The sequence below is a fragment of the Podarcis vaucheri genome (genome assembly GCF_965113315.1).
Source record: "Podarcis vaucheri genome assembly, chromosome: 16".
NCBI lineage: Eukaryota > Metazoa > Chordata > Lepidosauria > Squamata > Lacertidae > Podarcis > Podarcis vaucheri.
The window spans coordinates 37,142,610-37,163,941 of NC_138754.1; the positions used below are offsets into that span (position 1 = coordinate 37,142,610).

General features: G+C 44.7%; 1 protein-coding gene across 1 annotated transcript in view; it reads left to right on the plus strand.

Moving 5' to 3' along the window:
• Positions 1-21,332, plus strand: part of LOC309521518 (transmembrane protein 132D-like) — a 446,397-nt gene that overhangs the window by 162,573 nt on the left and 262,492 nt on the right. Inside the window, exon 3 of the mRNA XM_082204115.1 lies at positions 10,082-10,228. Coding sequence (XP_082060241.1) covers positions 10,082-10,228 — 147 coding nt within the window. The remainder of the gene's footprint in view (positions 1-10,081; positions 10,229-21,332) is intronic.

Below are 21,332 nucleotides of genomic sequence, written 5' to 3' on the forward strand. Positions count from 1 at the left end.
GGCTGCCATCTTGATTCAAAGTAGCACCCAACTGTAACCAAACACAGGTGAAAAGCGCTTGCTGATCTCGAAGGAGCTGCCATGCAAAATTTGGTTGCAATATCTTAAGAGGTGTCCAAACAAATAGCATTCCAAAATGCCCAGTAGATGAGTAAGATACTTTCTAAAGAAACTATAGCTTGGTTGCAAGAGCATGTGACTCTTAATCTCAGGGTCATGGGTTGAAGCCTCATGTTGGGCAAAAGATTCCTGCAGGGGGTTGGGCCATATGACGCTTGTGGTCCCTTCCAACTCTACAATTCTATGGTTCTATGACTGTGGCGGACAGTGAGAACCTTAGTGTGTACGTCAGCATTAAAGCTCTTTCCTTACCTCTATGTTTTTCTCCATCCAGCAAAACAGCAACAGGATGGTGAGTGTGCTCCCTGCTTCTCTGAGTGTCGCTTCTTTATATAGCTGTTGTTATTGCACATGAAACAGTTGTCACAGACAGCCATGCGTCAGCTAGTCTAGCACACCAGAAGCTGCGAGCTGGGTAATGGCCTTGTGACTTGACTTGCTGCTCCAGGGCTCAGAGAACAAATGAACCCCAAATCCCCACTCTCCAAGTGAAAGGGAGAAGTCTGGTAACATTATGGGGGCACGAGGCTCCTTGTCTGAGCCCCTGATGCCCTGCTGCAGAAACACGCACAATAACGTCTACCCAGTTCACAGACCAAACATCTCCAAGAAATCTGCTTTATTTAACTCAGGCGTGCGAAGTTCATCTTCTGAAGTTTGCATTGGGCTTGTGCCCTTTCACTAATTAAATTTAATTAGAAAGCCTTATGGGACTTCTTTCTTTCTTCTTCTTCTTTTTTTAAAAAACCCATCTCTGAGTGAGGATGCTTCAATGTCTGGGTGATTGTGTATGTATGTGTGTGAGCATTCCTCATTTCCTCCTGAAATGTTAATTAGAAGGAGAACATGTTAGGTTTGGGGAGTGAAAGCTGTCTTGCAAACCCATAGATAAACAGATTGATTTAATTTTAATCTGCTTTCATGGTGATGCATAATGATAACTGGTTTCTGTCTCGCAGGGCTGGAGAAAGCGCAGACCTTAATAAGAATTTGTGGGTATATTATTCAGCTTTAAATGACTTACGTTTTGCTACATCGCTTCCCGTAAATTATGCCAAGTCCACAAGGAAGTTGGAGACTTTAAACTGTTTTTTTTTTCCTATTTACGCTTTTCCATCAAGAAAGTGTAACCCAGAAAAACTTGGAGTGTCAGAGGATCCAAAGTCATGTAATGTCTATACGAAGTACCCATGTACACAAGGAAAGCATTTCTGCCCCCAGCTCCCATGGTGGCATCCTTCTGCACTGTAGCTGGGTCCATTGCAGAAGGTCTTCTGATCTCCAGGGGGTTGGGTGGGGGGCAGGCACTGGAAGCTGTCTTATACCAGGTTAGACTATTTTATAGAATTATAGAAATGTAGGGTTGGAATGGAACCCAGGAATTACAGCTAAAGAATCCCTGACAGTTGGCCATTCAATCTCTGATTAAAAACATTCAACAGAGGAGAACCCATCAGGCCATTCCACTGTTGAACAGCTCTTCCCATCAGAACGTTATTCCCAGTGTTTAGATGGAATCTCCTTTCTTGTAATTTGAATCCATTGGTTCAGGTCCTACCCTCCAGAGCAGCAGAGAACAAACTTATCTTCCATGTGTCAGCCCCTCAGATATTTGAAGACAGCTATCACCTCTTAGTCTTCTCTTATCCGGGCTGAACACACTCAACTTCCTCAACTGTTCCTCATAAGTTTTGGTTTCCACACCATGGATCATCTTGGCTTCCCTCTTCTGCACATGTTCCAGCTTGTCAATATCCTTCTTAAAATGTGGCACACAGAACTGGACACAGAGCACAGTTCTCTTTCCAGAACAGACAATTTGTTCATCTAACTGGCAGTGGCTATCTGGACTCACATAAGAGCCCCACTGGATCTGGTGAAAGGCCCATCTAATTGGACCCCCCCCTTTTTTCCCACAAAGGCCACCCAGATGCCTCTGGGATGCATACAAGCAAAACGTGAGCACAAGATCATTCTCTCTACTTGAGGTTCCCAGCTACTGTTAGTCAGCAGTCTACTGCCTCTGTCAGTGGTGGGAGAAACATAATTATCATGACTAGTTAACATTGATAGCTTTATCCTCCATAAAGATAAGTCAGAGGTGGGTATTTCACACCATGTATTGCCTGCTACTTAAAACTGGAGAGGCCAGGGATTGAACCCTGAGACCTTTTGCATGTGACCCCTTCCCCAAGTGGGGTTGCAGAGACTTGGTTCTGTTGCGTCCCAATTGAGGTGTCTTTTACAGATCTTTGCCAACTTCTTTATGTGCTTTTGATAGTAACTCGAATCTGGGGAGGGGATGATGGCAGTGAGTGGTCTCTGGCCACTGTATGTCTCCTGATGCATATTATAGCACCAGCATTGCCTTGCAGGATCACAGCAAGCGCCACCTGACTCAGTATCCTTTCTCCAACAGCAGACAGCCACAATTCCAGCGTCAGCCCACCAGCAGTATACTGTACATGCAGATGGGCCCAGACATGTGCCCAACCATACTGGGCGCTGATGCCAAGGGTGCTGGTCCTGTGGGTTACCCGAGAGGTGAGGTCCAAGTCCGGTCTGTGGTCAAAGGTTCATGTGGAGGCAGTCCGTAGTAGCTGAAGCTGGGTGCAGGGCAGGGAGCCAGGTGAAGTCAGGAACCAGCTTGCAAGCAGGGAGCCGGGGCGGGTCAGGAGTGTGGGAATGTTCTGGGGTGCAGGAGAGGATATATTGACTAATTATATCCTTATCCAACTTGTGCTAACAAGTTCCCAAAATATCAGCAGAGTTTATAGACATTCCCCTTTAAGTTCGCAACTGTAACGTGTGAACAGGTTCGCTAGAACCTCTATAATAATTACTCTGGTAATTTCCCCTTTTGTTCCCTCTTAAAATACAAGACACAAGACAGTCTTTATAAAAGTATAAAAGAGTTTACTCACGTCCTGTTCATAATATGATCCTGGAAGGCAGACAGGCTTAAAAAGTTACATACATTTAGAATCTATCTTGTAGCAAGATAGTCCTTATCTCCTCTCTTGGCTGGGAGCCAAGAGAGCATCCTTAGATGTTTCCTCATTGAAGAAAAATGGCAGAGAGAGAGAGATGGCTGCCTGCCCTGTGCTTTTATCATTTACCTGCACAGGTGAGGCCACACCCACCTCTGGTCACATGCGGAGGAAGTCTGTCCCCAGGAAGTTTACCTGCTTGCTGGACAGACATCCCTCCCCATGTTCTAACATGTACACTCTAGGAATGTTGTCATTGACTGCTCCTGTGTTTACATCCCACAAGGAGCTCAGGCAGGAAAGCAGGACAGGGTTCAGGCAGGAACTAGCAACCAACAATATTGCTCCTGCAACTTGGAACTGGGGCTGGCTGGCTTTTATCTGCCCTGAGGCATAGGACCGCCCCAATCCTCTGGTGACTCGCCTCTCCTGGCCTGGAGGCGAGCACTCCTCCTACAGGAACTTAGTTCCCTCCACCTCTCTGCCCTGAGCCTCTGCAGCTCAGGAGAGGCTGGACCCAGAGGCAATCTCAGCTGAGAGTGGAGCACCTGCAGGCAATGGGTCCTCCATCACCTCAGGAGCCAGAGCAGACTCAGCTGATGCCTGCACCCGATGATCCAGCACAGATGACGACCCTTCAGGCTCATGCCCCAGCTGGTTCTGGAGGCGGGGACTCCTGTGCAGGCTGGGATCCCTCATGTTCAGCATCCGAGTCCGAATCCCAGGCCATCACACCAAGGCAGGCTGTTTGCCTGTAGAGAGAGGAGTGGAATGGGACAAATACAAACAATTGCAAATATGTTCCCAAACCTTTGCACACAGAAAGGAAGAAAAAAAAACTTATCAACTTTCTGTTCAAACTCTGCTTTGATCTTCTTCCTGTGCCTCCTGTGGAGCTTTTATAAAAATACTACCCCAAAATTCATCTCTTTGGTGGTTAGAACCAGACACGACGGCTCCGTTGACATTGCACTGTGGCCCTTGGCGCTGTGCGGCGTTGCAACACAGTTATGTCTTTGCCAGCCAGCTGTTCCACTTTATACAACACTTAAGTAACAATTTCACGGCTGTTACCAGCCTGCAGTAATGACAGGGGCTGGGAGCTAAAGTGCTAACTGGTTGTAAACTACAAAGAAGTGAAGAGGAAGAAGAAACAAGGCTGGGAGACGTTAAAAGAGGCACGCACAAGTAAATGAAAATGGAACGGCACCTGCATTTTAATTGCATGATTTGAAGCCTCTCCTTATCACCCAAGTAAACATGGTGTTTAGCGGGTCAAGAAGAGTGTGTTGTGAAATTACTGTCTTTGGGAAATGCAAAGGTATTGATTCCTGGTGGTTTCCGTCACTGGCTCACTCCATCTGCTCCAACTGTCTCTATTCACCAGGGATTGTGCTTATTTTCCGCTACAAGTCTGTAATATAACGCTGCCCATGTTTTGTTTCTTTCCCTCCATTAGAGGAGCAGCTAGCTCACTGCGGCTTACTCCCAAGTAAGACTGCACTCTCTGAAATGAGGATGAAAGGAAGCGAGGAGACAGGACCTCCTGACTTACCAAAGGCTGCAGAGCTATGAATGCTTTCGTTCTGAGGAATGATGCAAAAAGAACAGGCTGCAACTGTAGAGTTTATTAAATAGGCTTCAATGATTTTTCAAAAAAAAAAGAGAGCCAGTGGCATTCACATCATTAGTTTAAAGCACAGTGATACCACTTTAAACAGTCATGGCTTCCTCCAAAGGCTTTTGAGGGCTGTGGTTTGTTAAGGATGCTGAGAGTTTTTAGGAGACACCAATCCCTGCCCTGCCCTCAGAGCTATAAATCCCAAAGTGTTTTAACAATCAGTCCTATCCTCTGGAGCAGCAGAAGTAAGCTTGCTCCATTTGCCATGTTGACAGTCCTTCAGATATTCAAAAAGAGGTCTATCATCTCTCAATCTTCTCTTCTCCAAGCTCAACATACCCAACACCCTCAAATGTTTTTTTGCTTTTTCTTGTTGCTAACTGGTTTGAGGTTTTTGTTTTAATCAAGTGGTGTACAATTTTTATAGAAGAAATAAGATAGTAAAGAAAGCTTCATTTCAAGACCCTTTATCATCTTGGTCGCCGGCCTCTGCACATGTTCCAGCTTGTTAGTAGAGGACTAAAGGTTCCTCATTATGGGTCTGTGATGAGTGAGCCCCAGGAAAATGGGCATAGAATTAGGGATTACTATCCAGAAGTAGAAATGGAGATTAGGGGTAATCTTTGTCTCATAGCCCTTCATCCTGCCTTCCTCTCCTCTCTGCCTTCCCCAGCAGAGCACAAGACTAGCCTGCTCCTTTTATTTAAGCATTTACAAGTCTGATTTACTGCTGGAGCATGCAGGTGCTTCTCTTTCTGACATATGTGCAAGGTTATCTGGTTTGCCCTGAACACCCATAGCAAATTCCTCCACTCTCTAGTTTACGAAGAGACTTGTGAGATTGTGCAGAAAAGCTCTAGGGAAAATGTAAACTAGGTAGACCTGAAAATCTGTACCTGACAGGAATCTCTTGCTGCAGACTCTTGGGATACTTCTGATCACCCCACCACACACAGCCCACCATGCTTATTTTATTTATTTAAAATTATTTATAGGCTGCTTTTCATTGTGGGGAGGGAAATGACAAGGTGGTGTACTAAATAAAACCAGTATGCTCAAGTAGCAATAACATGTCAACCAGTTCAGTAAAAGGGGTACTAAGGATCAGGTTCTGGGAATGCCCATGGAAATGGTTTTTAACATCTGGCAGAAGGCCTGCCCCATAGATGCCCATTGTATCTCTAAAGGGAGGTCATTCTACAATGTGGAGGCCACTCTGGCAAGGCCCTTTTTTTTTTAGTTGCCATGAATCATAGAATCATAGAGTTGGAAGAGACCACAAGGGCCATCAAGTCCAACCCCCTGCCAAGCAGAAAACACCATCAGAGCACTCCTGAAATATGGTTGTCAAGCCTCTGCTTAAAGACCTCCAAAGAAGGAGACTCCACCACACTTCTTGGCAGCAAATTCCACTGTCGAACAGCTCTTACTGTCAGGAAGTTCTTCCTAATGTTTAGGTGGAATCTTCTTTCTTGTAGTTTGGATCCATTGCTCCGTGTCCGCAGCCATGAGATGTAGCTCCACTAGATGTAGCCTGATCCTTTGCTGATCTTCATTTCAAAGGCACATGCAAGATTAAGATTGTTCTCTTCTAGGTAAGGATGGGGGATGAATCTGATTTGGTTCACCTGCAAAGCTGCACTTGATTAATTTGCACTTTCCAGAACATTGGAAGAAGTGAGACTCAAATTGTTAGTGGTGCCCAAGTGCCCAGGGGGGTGGGAATCAAAATGATGGCTAAGTTGGTGCAAAGCAGGTGTCTCTGGGGAAAGCACCCCCCCCCCAGATTTCATGCATTTGTATACCATCCTTTGTATACAATTGGTTCCCAGAGCAGTTCACAATAAGGAAAAACAGGGATAAGAACAGCACAAAATCGGAATGTCAATATGTACCATATTTTTCGCCCTATAGGATGCACTTTTTCCCCTCCAAAAATGAAGGGGAAATGTGTGTGCGTCCTATGGGGTGAATGCAGGCTTTCGCTGAAGCCTGGAGAGCGAGAGGGGTCGGTGCGCACCGACCCCTCTCGCTCTCTGCAAGGCACAGGAGCCCGGCGCTGGGCTCCCACGGCTTGCGGAGAGTTGCCTGTTCTGTGGACTGGGGTCGGGGGAAGTTTGGGCTTCCCCTGCCCCAGCCCCACACCTGGGGGGGAAATATAATTTTTTTCCCCTTTATTTCCCCCCAAAAAAACTAGGTGTGCCTTATGGGACGGTGCATCCTATAGGGCGAAAAATACGGTAATCTGCCTGCTTGATGAGATCACCATCAAGGGTCTTGCTCTGTAGTCCCATAGTTTGGATGGAGAAGTCTTATGAAGCAAGGATCCTGGACCTGTTCAGGGTTGACTCCAAGACTTCAGAATGACCTTCCTCAGGGACTATGATTTCATCCTTTCCTACTGGCCTTGGGGCAATGGTGTGAATTGTTTTGAATGTTATGGATGGACCTTTATTTGGTCTGCCTTCAGATGTCAGGTGTATATATATATATATAGATGGGCTTATTTAGAGATCTGGCTTCTACTCTGGTTTTAAAGTTTGCTTTGAGGTTTAGGAAAGCTGGAATATTTTTTTTAAAAAAATAAAGTGGAACAGGAGATTCTTACTAAACATCAGAAAGAACTTTCGGACAGTAAGAGCTGTTCAATAGTCGAATCGACTCTTTTGGAAGGTGTTGAACTCTCCTTTCTTGGAGGTTTTTAAACAGCTGTTGGGTGGCCATCTGTCATGGATGCTTTAGCTGAGATTCTTGCATTGTAGGGGGTTGGACTAGATGACCCTTGGCTCTCTTCCAACTCTACCATTCTATGATTCTATGATAGGATAATTGTGTCGAAAACCATGGAGCTGCTTGACAAACTCCAAGAGATCCAGTGGCAAAGTGTCTGTCCTCCTACATAGAATAATTGTTCAAGACAAATTGTGAAAACAGCCAAAGGGTAGAATCTGAAAGCCAGCTAGGCAGATGAACCCAATATATGCCAGTCTTGTAATCCAAATGGATTGGGAAAGGAATCCCGTGTTGTTTGTTACACTGCCTTGGCACTCTTCCCACTGTTTAAGTCAGAAGCCGTCTCAGGAGAGGCTGCCAAATGTGCCTTCCCTTGTAATAATGACATCTCTTCTTCATTTGACACTTGCAAAGCCCCTCATGCATATTCAAGGCCGTGTGTATCCTGCTTTTCAAAGAAAATATCAGAATCACATGTCACAGCAATCCAGATTCTAAAATCAAGGAAAGTTGGATTCTGCAACCTGCACAAATTGGGCAAATGCACACAATTCCTCTTGCTTTGCATGCATTATCCTTTCCTTTGTGCAATTTATTCTGCTGCTACTAGTCACAGGGTGAGGATCCAGGCCAAGCCGCCTGGGGAGATTGTGGTGCTCTGGGTGGTGTTGGGTTACCACCATCCATAGCCATCTGCCCGGCTGACTGGGGCTGGTGGAAGTTGGTCTGCATCTTGGAGGCTACATGTTTCTGATGCCTGATCTAAAAACTACCACCCACTGCCCTTCCCAGTTGCTGGGAAGGGATGGAGCTTAGTGGTTGAGTGTCTACTTTGCATTCAGAAGCTCCAGCATCTCCAGGTATAGCTGAAACCCTGGAGAGTCACTGCTAATCAGTGTAGACCATGAGTAGTCAACTTTTCATACCTAGACTTGTAATCTGGTGAACCGGGTTCACTTCCCCGCTCCTCCACATGCAGCTGCTGGGTGACCTTGGGCCAGTCACACTTCTTTGAAGTCTCTCAGCTCCACTCACCTCACAGAGCGTTTGTTGTGGGGGAGGAAGGGAAAGGAAATTGTTAGCCACTTTGAGACTCCTTAGGGTAGTGATAAAGAGGGATGTCAAATCCAAACTCTTCTCTTCTTCATCTTTATTGATGGTAAAATTTCCTTACTGCCCACCAGTAAGGAAGGAGGATTCAGCTTGTGCTCGATGGAAGGAAGATTCAGCTTCTGCCGTAGAACCCCCTACCGCCCACCTAGAATCCTGAAATGCCCACTAGTGGGTGGTAGGGACCAGGTTGACAACCCCTGGTGCAGACAGTATTGCAGTAGATGAATTGACTTGGTGGAAGACAGCTTCCTATGGACCAGCTACATTGTCATTGATAAGTCACATTGGACCAATCTTCCTGTGTTCCATGTTGAAGCCTTAATATCACCGTTGGAGCACATAAGGAACTGGCATCCACACGGAGAGACATCCAGCAGAATGGGATCCTGGGATCCTGATTCCCAGCTTCATGCTTCATCTCTCTGGGATCCTGATTTCCAGCCAGTTCTTTCTTTGTTCCAGTAGAACATTTATTGACACCAAAAGTGCACAGGTTTGGATATGGTTTTGGGAGCTCCTAAGAGCCTCAGGTTCACTTGTCCCTGATCACCAGCTTAAGTTTGAGTCATGAACCTGCTCTAGCTCCTTAATTGGGGACTCTGAAGCCTCTGCCTCAGGCCCCACCTGCATTAAAAGCATTTAAAGCATCATCATACTACTTCAAAGCAGCTGAGGTTTTCCCCAAAGAATCATGGGAAGTGTAGTTTAAGGGTACTGAGCAGTGTAAGAAGACCCCTATTTCCTTTACAGAGCTACAGTTCCCAGAGCAGTTTAACAATTGATCCCTTGCAGAGAATTCTGGAAAGTGTAGTTCTCTGCACTCTTAACAAACTACACTTCCCAGAATTTTGAGGGGGGAGAGCCTTAACTGTTTGTTTGTTTATTTATTTATTTTAAAATATTTTTTATTAACAAACCAATCAAATCACATTAGTTCCAAATTACAAAACCAAATTTTAAATTTTTGTTGGGGGTACCCATGCTTCGAGCTCAGAAAGGGATCCAATCATCTCTTATTTCTGCTGCTTTGATGTTCACAGTTCTGTCCATATATCTCTTTGTTGTTTTCCTTTACAAATCATCTTTCAATCTTCTTGTTGTTATCGTATTTTTTCCCTTTCTTTATAACCTCTGAAAGTCTCCACAAGCGAGTTAAAACAAACAAGCCTTAACTGTTTAAAGTGGTATGATACTGCTTTAAATGAATAGCACAGGTTGGACCTCAGTATCTTGGTCACAGCTAGAGTCTGGGGTCATTAAACTAGGTGGTGCAGCAAACATGTTGTATTACCTTGGCATGAGAGTTTGATGCCCTTTTTAGTGCTGTGTGCACACACCACACAGCTAAATAAACTCTACCTTTCTGAATGCCGAAGGATAGCTTTCTTAAATCATCACCTCTTTGAAAGACCAGTAGTGAGTGGTAATGCAGTGAAGACTGGTGAGAGCAGCTAGACCTCGCAGTCCCTGTCTGCTTGTTAACACAGCTTCTTGTTTCTCCCAGGGCAAAGGTGAAGAAAGGCGTGAATGTTTTCAGCATAAGAGCCAGCAATCCATACACATGGGACGTCCAGAAGAGTGTGGATTATATTGGGAAATATGCACCGGCTGTTATATTTTGTCGAAGAAAATCTACCCCCTTGGGAAAGAGGTACGTAGGTTATTACCAGTACTTTTCAAGCTGTGTCTCAGGGTACTTCTGGGTACCTCCTGGGAAAGTGAATTATAGTGAGCCACTTCCTTAAAAAGAAGTTTGGACATAACTGTTGATTTTCCCTTGCCATGCCAAGATCTGTCGGGGTGTTTGCTGTATTCTGGAGTGTCCATTCAGGTCATGCGGGACATGGCAAAGTGTAAGAGATCTAGTCTGCACCATTTCTAACTAACCTCAGGATATTTGTGAATTAAGAAACGGAACACCTTCAGTCTGAAAATGTTATCCCCAGTCTCCATCTCTGAAGTCTGGACCCAATTACCTGACTTGTATTGAATTCAGCATCAGCCAGCAGTGTGGCTCAGCAGCTTATCGGGGCAGCCTCAAAAAGCACATAACAAATAAACTTTCCTGAGAAAGCACTTTCTCACCACTATAGATCTTTCCCTATGATACACAGTCACAGGAGTGTTATGGAAACCAGGGTGGGGAAGATTTCATAGAATCATAAAATCATAGAGTTGGAAGAGACCACAAGGGCCACTGAGTCCAACCCCCTGCCAAGCAGGAAACACCATCAGAGCAATCCTGACATATGGTTGTCAAGCCTCTGCTTAAAGACCTCCAAAGAAGGAGACTCCACCACACTCCCTGCGCTCAGGAAGTTCTTCCTAATGTTTAGGTGGAATCTTCTTTCTTGTAGTTTGGATCCATTGCTCCGTGTCCGCTTCTCTGGAGCAGCAGAAAACAACCTTTCTCCCTCCTCTAATTTGATTTGGTCCTCCTGATGTTACTGAACTAAAACTCCCATCACCCCTGACCATTGACCATGCTGGCTTGGGCTGATGGGAGTTGGAGTTCAACAACAACTTGAGGGCTGCAAGTTCCTCTTCCCTGATTTAAGCACCTACCTGGTAGTCATAGGTGACAAGGAAGGGCAGGCAGGTAAGTGAATGAGCTGGTGAAAGAGCAGAGCGGGATCATGACATATGGAAGCCTTAAGTGACATCAGGTTTAAGAGGCTGCATAGCATGAGCAGAATAATGTTTTATTGTAACACAATGGAAATAGAAATAATAAAGTTTTATATCTGCATATATATCAGTACCAAGGCTAGGATGGAAATCAAAGCTCACAACCTACCTAAAGCATAAATCTTGCAATAATCTTATTTGCATACGAAATACCTTTAAATGAAAGTACCTTATGATTTCTTACTTAGCCTGCATGAACAATTTGAATGTACAGCAACCAAGATCAGCTAATAAAATTTTGATATTGTTATTCATGAGTACAATGTGACAAGTAATTGTGTGGCCATTAAGTATACTTTTGTCATAGCAGAACGATAATGTCTCTATTAGCGTCTTGTTTCTCCCGATTCCTTTATTTATTATTTTAACCAATTACGCAAAACTTTGAATTTAGGAATAGTTGTTGTGTTTAGCGGGCCCCACATAATCTGAGCCCCTAAACCACAGTTCCCTTAGCTTATGCATAAACCCATGCATAAACCCAGCGCTGTGGAGTCATGTGATGGGGCATTCTGCCCCTCTTCCAAACCTAGCACAGAAACCAAGTGATGTATCAGTGGAGAGAAACCTCCTCCTTCCACACCTAGCACAGTAATGCAAGAGTTTACTGGGGGAGACACGGTGCCCACTGGGACTGGAAGGGCAGAAGATAGGGAGACCAAGAGTAGGTGGAGCCAGAGGCAATCACAGGAGGAATCAACCAAGTCTACTGCTGTTCCCCCTCCTCCTGTTGAGTTCTGCGAGAGCAAAACTGACACTAAGGAGCAGGAGGAAGCCGGCATCCAGGGCTACCTGCTGAGGTTGTGGTTAAATAAGAAGGCAGGCAGGTGGGAATTGGCTGAGTGTGGTGGGGCAGTTCCCCTTTTCCCATAACAGACCGGCCTCTACTGCATCAGGACTATCCATCACTGCTCTGCCAGCCTCCAGCAGGCTAGTAGAAAATGTTGAAGACTTTGAGGGATTCTTTAAGATGCTCCGTTGGGGTTGGGAAGGTTCTTCTGGGGCATGTTGACATTTTGTGTGAGCTTACAGTGAAGCACGTGAGCTGAGCATGTGCTGTTGCATGTGCCTCAGAATCCTCTGCAATGTGTAAGGCTTTGCCAGAGGTCAAGCTGACATGAAAATTGGTCCCTTGGCCATTTAGAAAGTTGCTTGGGAGAAGCCACCACTGTAAACATTGTTTGTCAAAGGTCAGATTTGTTTTCACACCTTTGGAACCTTTTTATTCATAGTAGATCTTTCTTTCTTTCTTTCTTTCTTTCTTTCTTTCTTTCTTTCTTTCTTTCTTTCTTTCTTTCTTTCTACATCATGAAGTCCTACATCATGCTCATCAAATATATGCAGCAAATGTATCTTTGGGGGTGGAGAGGGAGGGGTAGATTTTGGGTTGTATTCAATGCCAGTCCTACTCAGAGTAGATCCATCACTAACCTATGCTCATTATGTTCAGGGGGCCTAGTCTCAGTTGAAGTTAGTTGGCTATGACCTAAGGATGCTATCATTTTGAGTTGGTTTATAATATTATTATTTTGCTTATTGTGCTGTATGTGCTATAAATCAAAGAGGAATGTATTTTTTTTATTTCAGAACAGCCATCTCAATTGCCTAAAGGAACTAGGAAAAGGCAGAAGGCTGTGTGTGTGTGTGTGTGTGTGTGTGTGTGTGTGTGTTTAAAAAAGGAGCTTTGAATTTTGTCCAACCCTCTTGTTCAGTCTCTTCAAATTACTGGAGAGCTTTAAAGATGAGCGTCTTGCTAATTACTACCCTAGGTTTGTATCCTGAACTTTCCAGAGGGAATTAAAAAAAAAAAAAGGCTTTACACACTTCATTCCGCCGTTCTTGTTAGTGAATTTTTAATCCACATTCAGAGACTTAGAGCTTGATTTTTTTTTTTTAATTCCCACAGTGTAATTGCTAATGTAGGACAGTGACCCTTAAAACAATCAGCATTTAAGAAGCTGGCTACTGTTTCGGTTCCTCGTTTATGAAAACAATCACTTTTGTTCTGGTTTTACTAACAGCTAGGGGCCATTCATATATGTCAGAGCTGGCATAGTTGTTGTTTTTTCCAGCCCAGGGAACACATTCCTTTCCATGCAAACTTCTGAGGGCCGCATATTGGTGGTGGGCAGGGCCAGAAGGAAATCTGGGAAGATCCACAAATGTAAATGTCATATTTGTACAGTAGGCTAGTTTTTGCACATTCGCCTCTCTATTCATGGAATAATGTGCAATATTATTATCATCAATGTGCCCTAAATTTCCAGTATTGGAACCCTAAATTTCCAGTACAGAGGTACCTCGGGCTAAGTACTTAATTCGTTCTGGAGGTCTATTCTTAACCAGAAACTGTTCTTAACCAGAAGCACCACTTTAGCTAATAGGGCCTCCGGAGCACAATTTCTGTTCTCATCCTGAAGCAAAGTTCTTAACCTGAAACACTATTTCTGGGTTAGCGGAGTCTGTAACCTGAAGCGTATGTAACCTGAAGCGTATGTAACCCAAGGTACCCACTGTATTGGAAAGAACATCATTTCGGTGTCTGCGTGAGGTAGATTACGTGACGAGAATGTGACTTGGTTGGGACTACCAACGAGCAAAGATTTATCTTTGCCAGTATAGGATGGACAGAAAACCAGGACGTCATGTTGGGAGAGGTCATTGCTAACTTTGTTTTCCTACTTGCAATCTCCAGCCTCCCTGTACAGCACCTCCTACTGGCCATTGTGCCTTACATAACTAATACCACATCCCCCTTTCTAAACAGGGAAGGATGACAACTCAATACAGTGGTACCTTGGTTTACAACCATAATCCGTTCTGGAGGTCTGTTTGTAAACCAAAACAGGTTGTAACCCAAGATGTGCTTTTGCCAATGGGGCCTGCAATTTTTTTTTGTTCGTAATCCCAAAAAAATAATGGGTAGTATAATGGTTGGGAGTTACTCATGCGTAATCCTGCTCCGTTTGAGCATTAGATTGCCTGGTTAAACCCTCCGGACTGCACAGCCCATCTCAGCGTGGCTGCCCTTAGTCACTCGTAGAATCTGTCTGTGGGCGTTTCTTAAAGCGTTGCCAACATAAGAGTTGTTTGACGCCCAATCGTTTCCGCCTCTCACTGTGCGGGAGTCTCCTGCGCAGGGTGGGCGTGGGCAGCGGGGTGCTTGGGCTCTCCTTGCTAACTTCCAACGAAGAGTCCTGGAGCCCCTGCACCTCCCTGTCCCGTTGCTCTCCTGGATCCCTGGTGTTACACTCATTCTCTTCCCCTTCTTCCCGGCTGAGTCTCCCTCTAGCGCTTGGACCTTCCCCTGCAGAATCAGAGACCCTCTCCTTCTCCCGTGCCTCTGATGGCAGTTCCCTGACAGGTAGCAATCCAAAAAAAGTTTGCAAACCGAAACACGCACTTCTGGGTTTGACATGTTTGCAATCCAAAACGTATGCAAACCAGACTGTTTGCAAACCAAGGTACCACTGTACACAAAATGGACAAGCACGACTTCATGTAATAAACATAGTGTGTTATCATAATGAAGATCATAATGCCCTGTGTGTGTCAGAGATCATGCTGTTAACAATATGCTTCAAACACTTTTTGCCCAGGGAGCCTCCTGATGTTATGTGATGTATCTCAGGAATGCTGGTGGTCACATTGAATTTTCCCCCCAAGGAGGCTGGAGAATGGGTAACAGATTTCCTGGGTGTTTTCCACATACTTCATTTCAGCCTGGTGAGCAACCAGTAGGGATGGGGGCAAAATCTGTTTCAGTTTACATTTAAAGCTGAATTGATCAAATCTGCACTTTCTGGAACAACGTGGGAACCAAAACGTAGCTATCCTTTTAAATCCACACATAAGTGAATCCTCTGATGCAATTCTCCACCCAGTCAGTGTTTACCAAAATACATATGTTTGATGGAATTGCACATATTTTTGAAGACAACATACAAAAATGCATTTTAGATTTTCCGTGAGGATTTTTATTTTTTAAATGCAGATTGCTGCAGAAATGTTGCAAACTACATTTATTGTTTGGAAAATGAGGAACTGAAAGACCCCAAACTAAAATATTCTTCCACCCCTAATTGCAGCTTTCAAGATACTTGATAACTTGCAGTTTTAATCACAGACAGGCTGCAAAACTAGAAACTCTATCAAGCTTCTTGTTGACCCACCAGGCAAGGCAAGTGCCTGAACTTCATTAGACTTTCAGCTTACACGTACTGATTTGTAATTATTTCCTGTCCACCATTCTTTTAAAAATGAAAAAGAAAAGGAAAAATAAACAACAAAGATGCAGAGCAGAAGTTGTAAAAGTCCATGAATTACCAAAAAAAGTTTAAATAAAATGGCTACAGTCAATATTTTATTTAACCACTCAAATAAATACACTCATAAAAGTCCATTTCAACTTGTTTCTCTCACTTGCATTCCCCCAGGATAGCTGTGGCACTTTGTCAATATCACTCAGCAACACTCTAAGGCAGTTGCACGGACCTTAATTGTGAATCTAGAGCAGTGGTGCTTTCTTGGTGTGCAGGATGACTGAGTGAATGAGGAAATGTTACTGGAAAAAGTTCCGCAAACCCAAAGTGGACGGGCTTCTCCTCTGGGCTAGCCTCCTCCTAAGTCTATTTGTCAGAACTAGCACTTAATACCTCAGTGTAATGGATAGGATCTTCTCCCCCCCCCCCTGCAGTAAACCAAAGATGACATTTTGGCAATCCTTCATTAGATAAAGCCCTTGTTTTGGATGGCTCTTAATGTAACCTGGTGTATTGAGAGATTTGACGGAGTTGAATGCTGGAAGATTCAAAGCAGATAGGACAGCACTTAGTTAAACTGTAAAATCCACTCTCAAGAGGCAGGGCCAGATTTATGTATAAGCTAAACAAGCTGTAGCTTAGGGCCCCACTCTCTTGGGGGCCCAAAAAAAATTAAAGGGAAAAAACCTGGATGTACATTTCCAAAATATAAGATAACAAATAAACAAAATAAAACCTACATACAGCAACAGTGTTTTGTGTTGTGTAGGCTCCTATGATGTAAGAAATGGGCTCTGCCTGCTAGCCTGCTCCCTAAAATATCACTGCTTTGCTCATTTCTATAAATAGGGTGCCTACATTCTGCATGGACTGGTTGTGTGGCAACATGTGCAAATGGCTCTAGGTCATAAATTACCATATAGCATACATTCAACACAAAAAACAGTGACAATTTGTTATTGACAAAGGACAGCTGGATATATAAAGGGGCCCCATTACCTTCAGGAGCTTAGGGCCTCATCAAACCTAAATCCCATCCTGCTTGGGACCACCGGCCCCAGATCCGACCCGATCTCAATTCAGGGCAGGAGTGGATGGGGGAAGAAATGTCAGGAGCTTGTCCTACACTCGAGTAGGACCCTGGCAGAGACACATGCCCGACTGGCATGTTCCCTCCCTCCTGGTCGATTGTTCGGGAGCTTCAAAAGCTTTCTTCTGCCTGAACATCACAGCGACCGATGCCAACCAACATCGGCACACTTAGGGATCCGCAGAGTCTTCGCAGCTTACGTGACACACCTCAGCAACTCAGCATTTTGGCTAATCTACTTTATTTACATATAAACACACTCAGAGCACTGTAACATGGCTCCCTCTCTCTCTAGCATCAGACAGCAAGGAGAAAGAACAAAGGACATTAGCCCCACTTCACGGAACACAGGAACACAAACACCCTGTCTTCATCACTTCCCACTCTGTGGAGTCAAACTATATACCGTCATGTGATAGAGAACAATCCTATGACTGCAGTCACGGAGCAGGAATTCTAACAAGAAGAGCAGGAGGTTCAATAGTGCTGGGAGCTGCTTTGCACCACACAGGGGTGAAAGAGCCATTCTGCACCCAGCAGAGCTGAATCAACCTGTTGTTGAGTGGGGGATTCAATCCTGCTGGGTTCTGTTTCCTCACTGTGTTCTCTGAGGAGAGCACACTGAGGCTGCCTGCCTCAAGTTCCCACCGGATCCTCTGCTCCATGGCAGCACCAGATCCCTTTGAACTGCTTGATTTGCTTTGGGCTTCAGCAGAATCTGGTTCCCAGCCCTCGTTCGTGTTTAGCCTGGAGAAGAGAGGATTAAGGGGAGGCATGCTGGCTGTCTTCAAATAGTCAAAGGGCTGCCATGCAGAAGCTGGAGCAGATTTGTTGCCCTGGAAGACAGGATGAGAACCAAGAAGTAACAATGGCAGGGAAGCAGATTTTGGTCCAGCAGGGACCAGCTGTTTGACAGTGGAACAATCTGCCTCGGAAAGTGGTGGTCTCTCCTTTGCCAGAGGTATTTTAAACAGAAGACGCACTGCCATCTGTCAGGGATGCTGGACTAGACAAACTCTTAAGTTCACATCTAGCTTTACTATTGTATATTTTAAAGGGGTCAGATCGCTGAAGACATTGGGACCTGCTTTTCATTTTTTAAAATTATTGGCTTTCATTGAAAAACGATTCCGTAGCATCAAGCGATTTTTGATGTCATGAAACAGATATTAATGCTGCTGTTTAGAACTCAACAGAACTTTCTTTGTTTAGTTACCCGCCGGCATTTGTTTATATGTTATTTCTAACTGCCCTGTGCCCCCAATATACATATAGTTTAAATACCACTCCTTTAAACACACACACACACACACACACACCACCACCACCACCACCACCAGAAATCTGATTGTATAAAGGAAAAGGTGGTGGCATTAATTAACTGGAGATTCCACGCTTTTGTGTGTTCTGATCATTTTCCGTGGATCGGGAAACAGTGTTAATAAAGCTAACTCGCTGTGACAGGTGTAATTTCACGGATTAAAGAGATGCTCACGCCAGCGACAAGCAGGCGGGAAGGATACGCGCCACTTTTATCAGAATACTGAAACGTATCGCGCTTTCTGTTTGGAGAGGTTTGGGGGACCGAAACCCTTATCGTAACAGGATTAACATACAAATATTATCACAGGCAGCAGGGTGTTTTAGTATGAATATTAACTGCAAATATTATGACTTTGTATCTGAATAGCTAATTAAGCCCATCTGTCAAACAGCATTTGAAATTTTCGAGACCGTGCTTGTTATCATTTTGGGGCAAAATCCCAGATTTCAAGCAGCCCTTTTGTCTTCTTGTCTTATGGCTGGAAGTGGGGGGGGGCAACATGGAAGCAACCCACATTGGTAGAAAAGTAAGCGTGGAGAAGTAGTGGCTGGTGGGAAGAAAAGCAGGGCCCACAACACACATGGCGAGCTCCTGCTTGTCCACACTGTATCTTAAATTCACTTTACTTTATTTAACCTGTTTCCTTTGTGCCTTTCCGTACAGCAACACTGGCTGGCAAGAAGATGGATTTCTAAAACAAATGCTACCTCTTTCTGAGTTGGTCAGGGTCAGAGATCCAGTTGCATTAGACAGAAGTCAGAAACAAGCATAGTCTTACGATTTATCCTAGTAGTCTGCATGCTTTTAATGAACTTTATAAGCAGTGAACTTCATATTGTGGGTTTTTGGACCACAATAAAGTATATGTTGTTGTTATTCAGGCATTCAACAACAACATTCAGGCATTACCTCCTGACACGCACAGGGCTCCATATAACCACAGTTCACCCCTGGTGCGTTCGGGAAGTTTGAGAAAGCGTTGTGTGTGCCAGTCACAAAGTGGCTGGATGTGGCATATAAGAACAAATGGTTGTTGCGGGACATGGCATAACACAAAAGCACATCCAAAAGAGCACAGGGCCACAAAATGGTGTGGGAAAGTCTCCCATGTGGTGCATCCCCAGCCAATGGGATAAAAGGTACCTACATGAGCCAGTCTCAGTTAGTAGTTCTTTGGGCTTCTGCTCAAAACAGATGAGACGGTCTGCGTCCAAACCTGGCATCTGATGAAATCTGGGTGTCTGTAAAGAAGAAGAAGAAGAAGAGTTTGGATTTGATATCCCGCCTTTCACTCCCTTTAAGGAGTCTCAAAGCGGCTAACATTCTCCTTTCCCTTCCTCCCCCACAACAAACACTCTGTGAGGTGAGTGGGGCTGAGAGACTTCAAAGAAGCGTGACTGGCCCAAGGTCACCCAGCAGCTGCATGTGGAGGAGCGGAGACGCGAACCCGGTTCCCCAGATTACGAGACTACCGCTCTTAACCACTACACAAACAGGAACTGAGCAGAAAGAGCAAACACTCTTTTGTGCATTGACCATTTTCGAGGGGACATATATTTTGAGGTCTTTTGTGTACTGGAAGGATCACTGTCACCTGCAAGTGTCACGTTGCAACTTCAGGCAAATCTTACTTGGTCCACATCATACATTGAAACAGCCATAGGTAAAGGTAAAGGTACCCCTGCCCGTACAGGCCAGTCTTGACAGACTCTAGGGTTGTGCACTTATCTCACTCTAGAGGCCGGGAGCCAGCGCTGTCCGCAGACACTTCCGGGTCACGTGGCCAGCGTGACAAAGCTGCTCTGGCGAACCGGCACCAGAGCAGCACACGGAAACGCCGTTTACCTTCCCCCTATAAAGCGGTACCTATTTATCTACTTGCACTTAAGGGTGCTTTCGAACTGCTAGGTGGGCAGGAGCTGGGACCGAACGACGGGAGCTCACCCCGCCGCGGGGATTTGAATCGCCAACCATGCGATCGGCAAGTCCTAGGCGCTGAGGTTTTACTCACAGCGCCACCCGCGTCCCCTGAAACAGCCATAAAACCTTCTCCTAAATAATTTTGGGAGCTGTAGTTTTGCCAAGGGTGCTGAACGTTGCTTGGAGACTCATATTCTGCTCTCAGAGCTCAAATTCCCAGAGTTTCATAGGAAGAGGGAATGATTTTTAGACCACTCTGAAAATCATGGAAGGGAAATAGGGGGTCTGCTTTCAGCAACCTCAGCAAACCACAGCTCCCAGGATTTGGAGGAAGCCAAAGTATATCTTGCAGATGGGGCCTTAGAGAAGCTTGCCCTGCAAATCTTTGAGAACCAGGATTTAAATGGCAGCGGGGAAGCTGGGCCAAAGGGAACTGCAAAGGCTTGATGTGGCCTTGATTTACCCTCGCTATCATTTATTTTTATCGCTTGCGCGGTTAGCAGCGTGTATTTCTCGTTTCCGAAACTTGCCTTTAAATTATTTAACGTCCAACACTGAGTGGAAGGAGCTCTATGACTTACAGCCTCGTTCGCTAACCTGTTGCAACTGCGGCTATGTCCCAGCAGGGATCTCCGGAGTGCCGTAATCCCCAAACCGAGTGCCAGTTCCTTGGCTCAACGATTCGTTCGGCATAAATAAAAGCCTAATGGCACCAATAATCATATTATGTGGCTTCCTGGTGTTCATTAAAATGTTTCATAAACACTGGCCTGTATCATACATCATACTTAATGTTGCTGGGTTGTCTTTTTTCCACTGTGGTTTTTATGCCCTTGTAGTTTTGTCCAAGGGAGGTTGCAGCCAGAGGAGAGAGGAATTCTCCATTCTGATGAAATGTGTAAGATATTGGCAATGCCCCCCCACCAATTTTTTATCCGCTTAAAGGTGCCCGATACTCTTTGCAAAGCAAACCCTTCAAGATATTGTAATGTTATAGTTGTGAGCTTTAAGGCTAGACTTATTATTCAGAGAAATAATAAGAGTTGGAAGCGGCCACAAGGGTCATCTAGTCCAACCCCCTGCGATGCAGGAATCTTTCGCCCAATGTGGGACTCAAACCTGCAACCCTGAAATTCAGAGTCCCGCATTCTACCGATTGAGCTATCCCAGTTCTTATTATTTCTTAGTATTTATTAAATTTACTAGTCACTATTTTACCATTGCAAGTCAAAGCAACTCACAATATTTTAAGCAAACAACGCATACCGTAAACTACACACACACACACATTATATATATGACAATTCTATTTTTTAAAAAAACAGAAACAAACCTACATTAAAACATCCAACCCATGCAAAAAGGCCACAGATAGTTAAAAGCCCAAGGCTTGATTAAAAAGGAATGTTTTTGCCTGACACTTGAAAATATGTAACAATGTTACCGGGTGAACCTCCCAGAGGAACAGGGA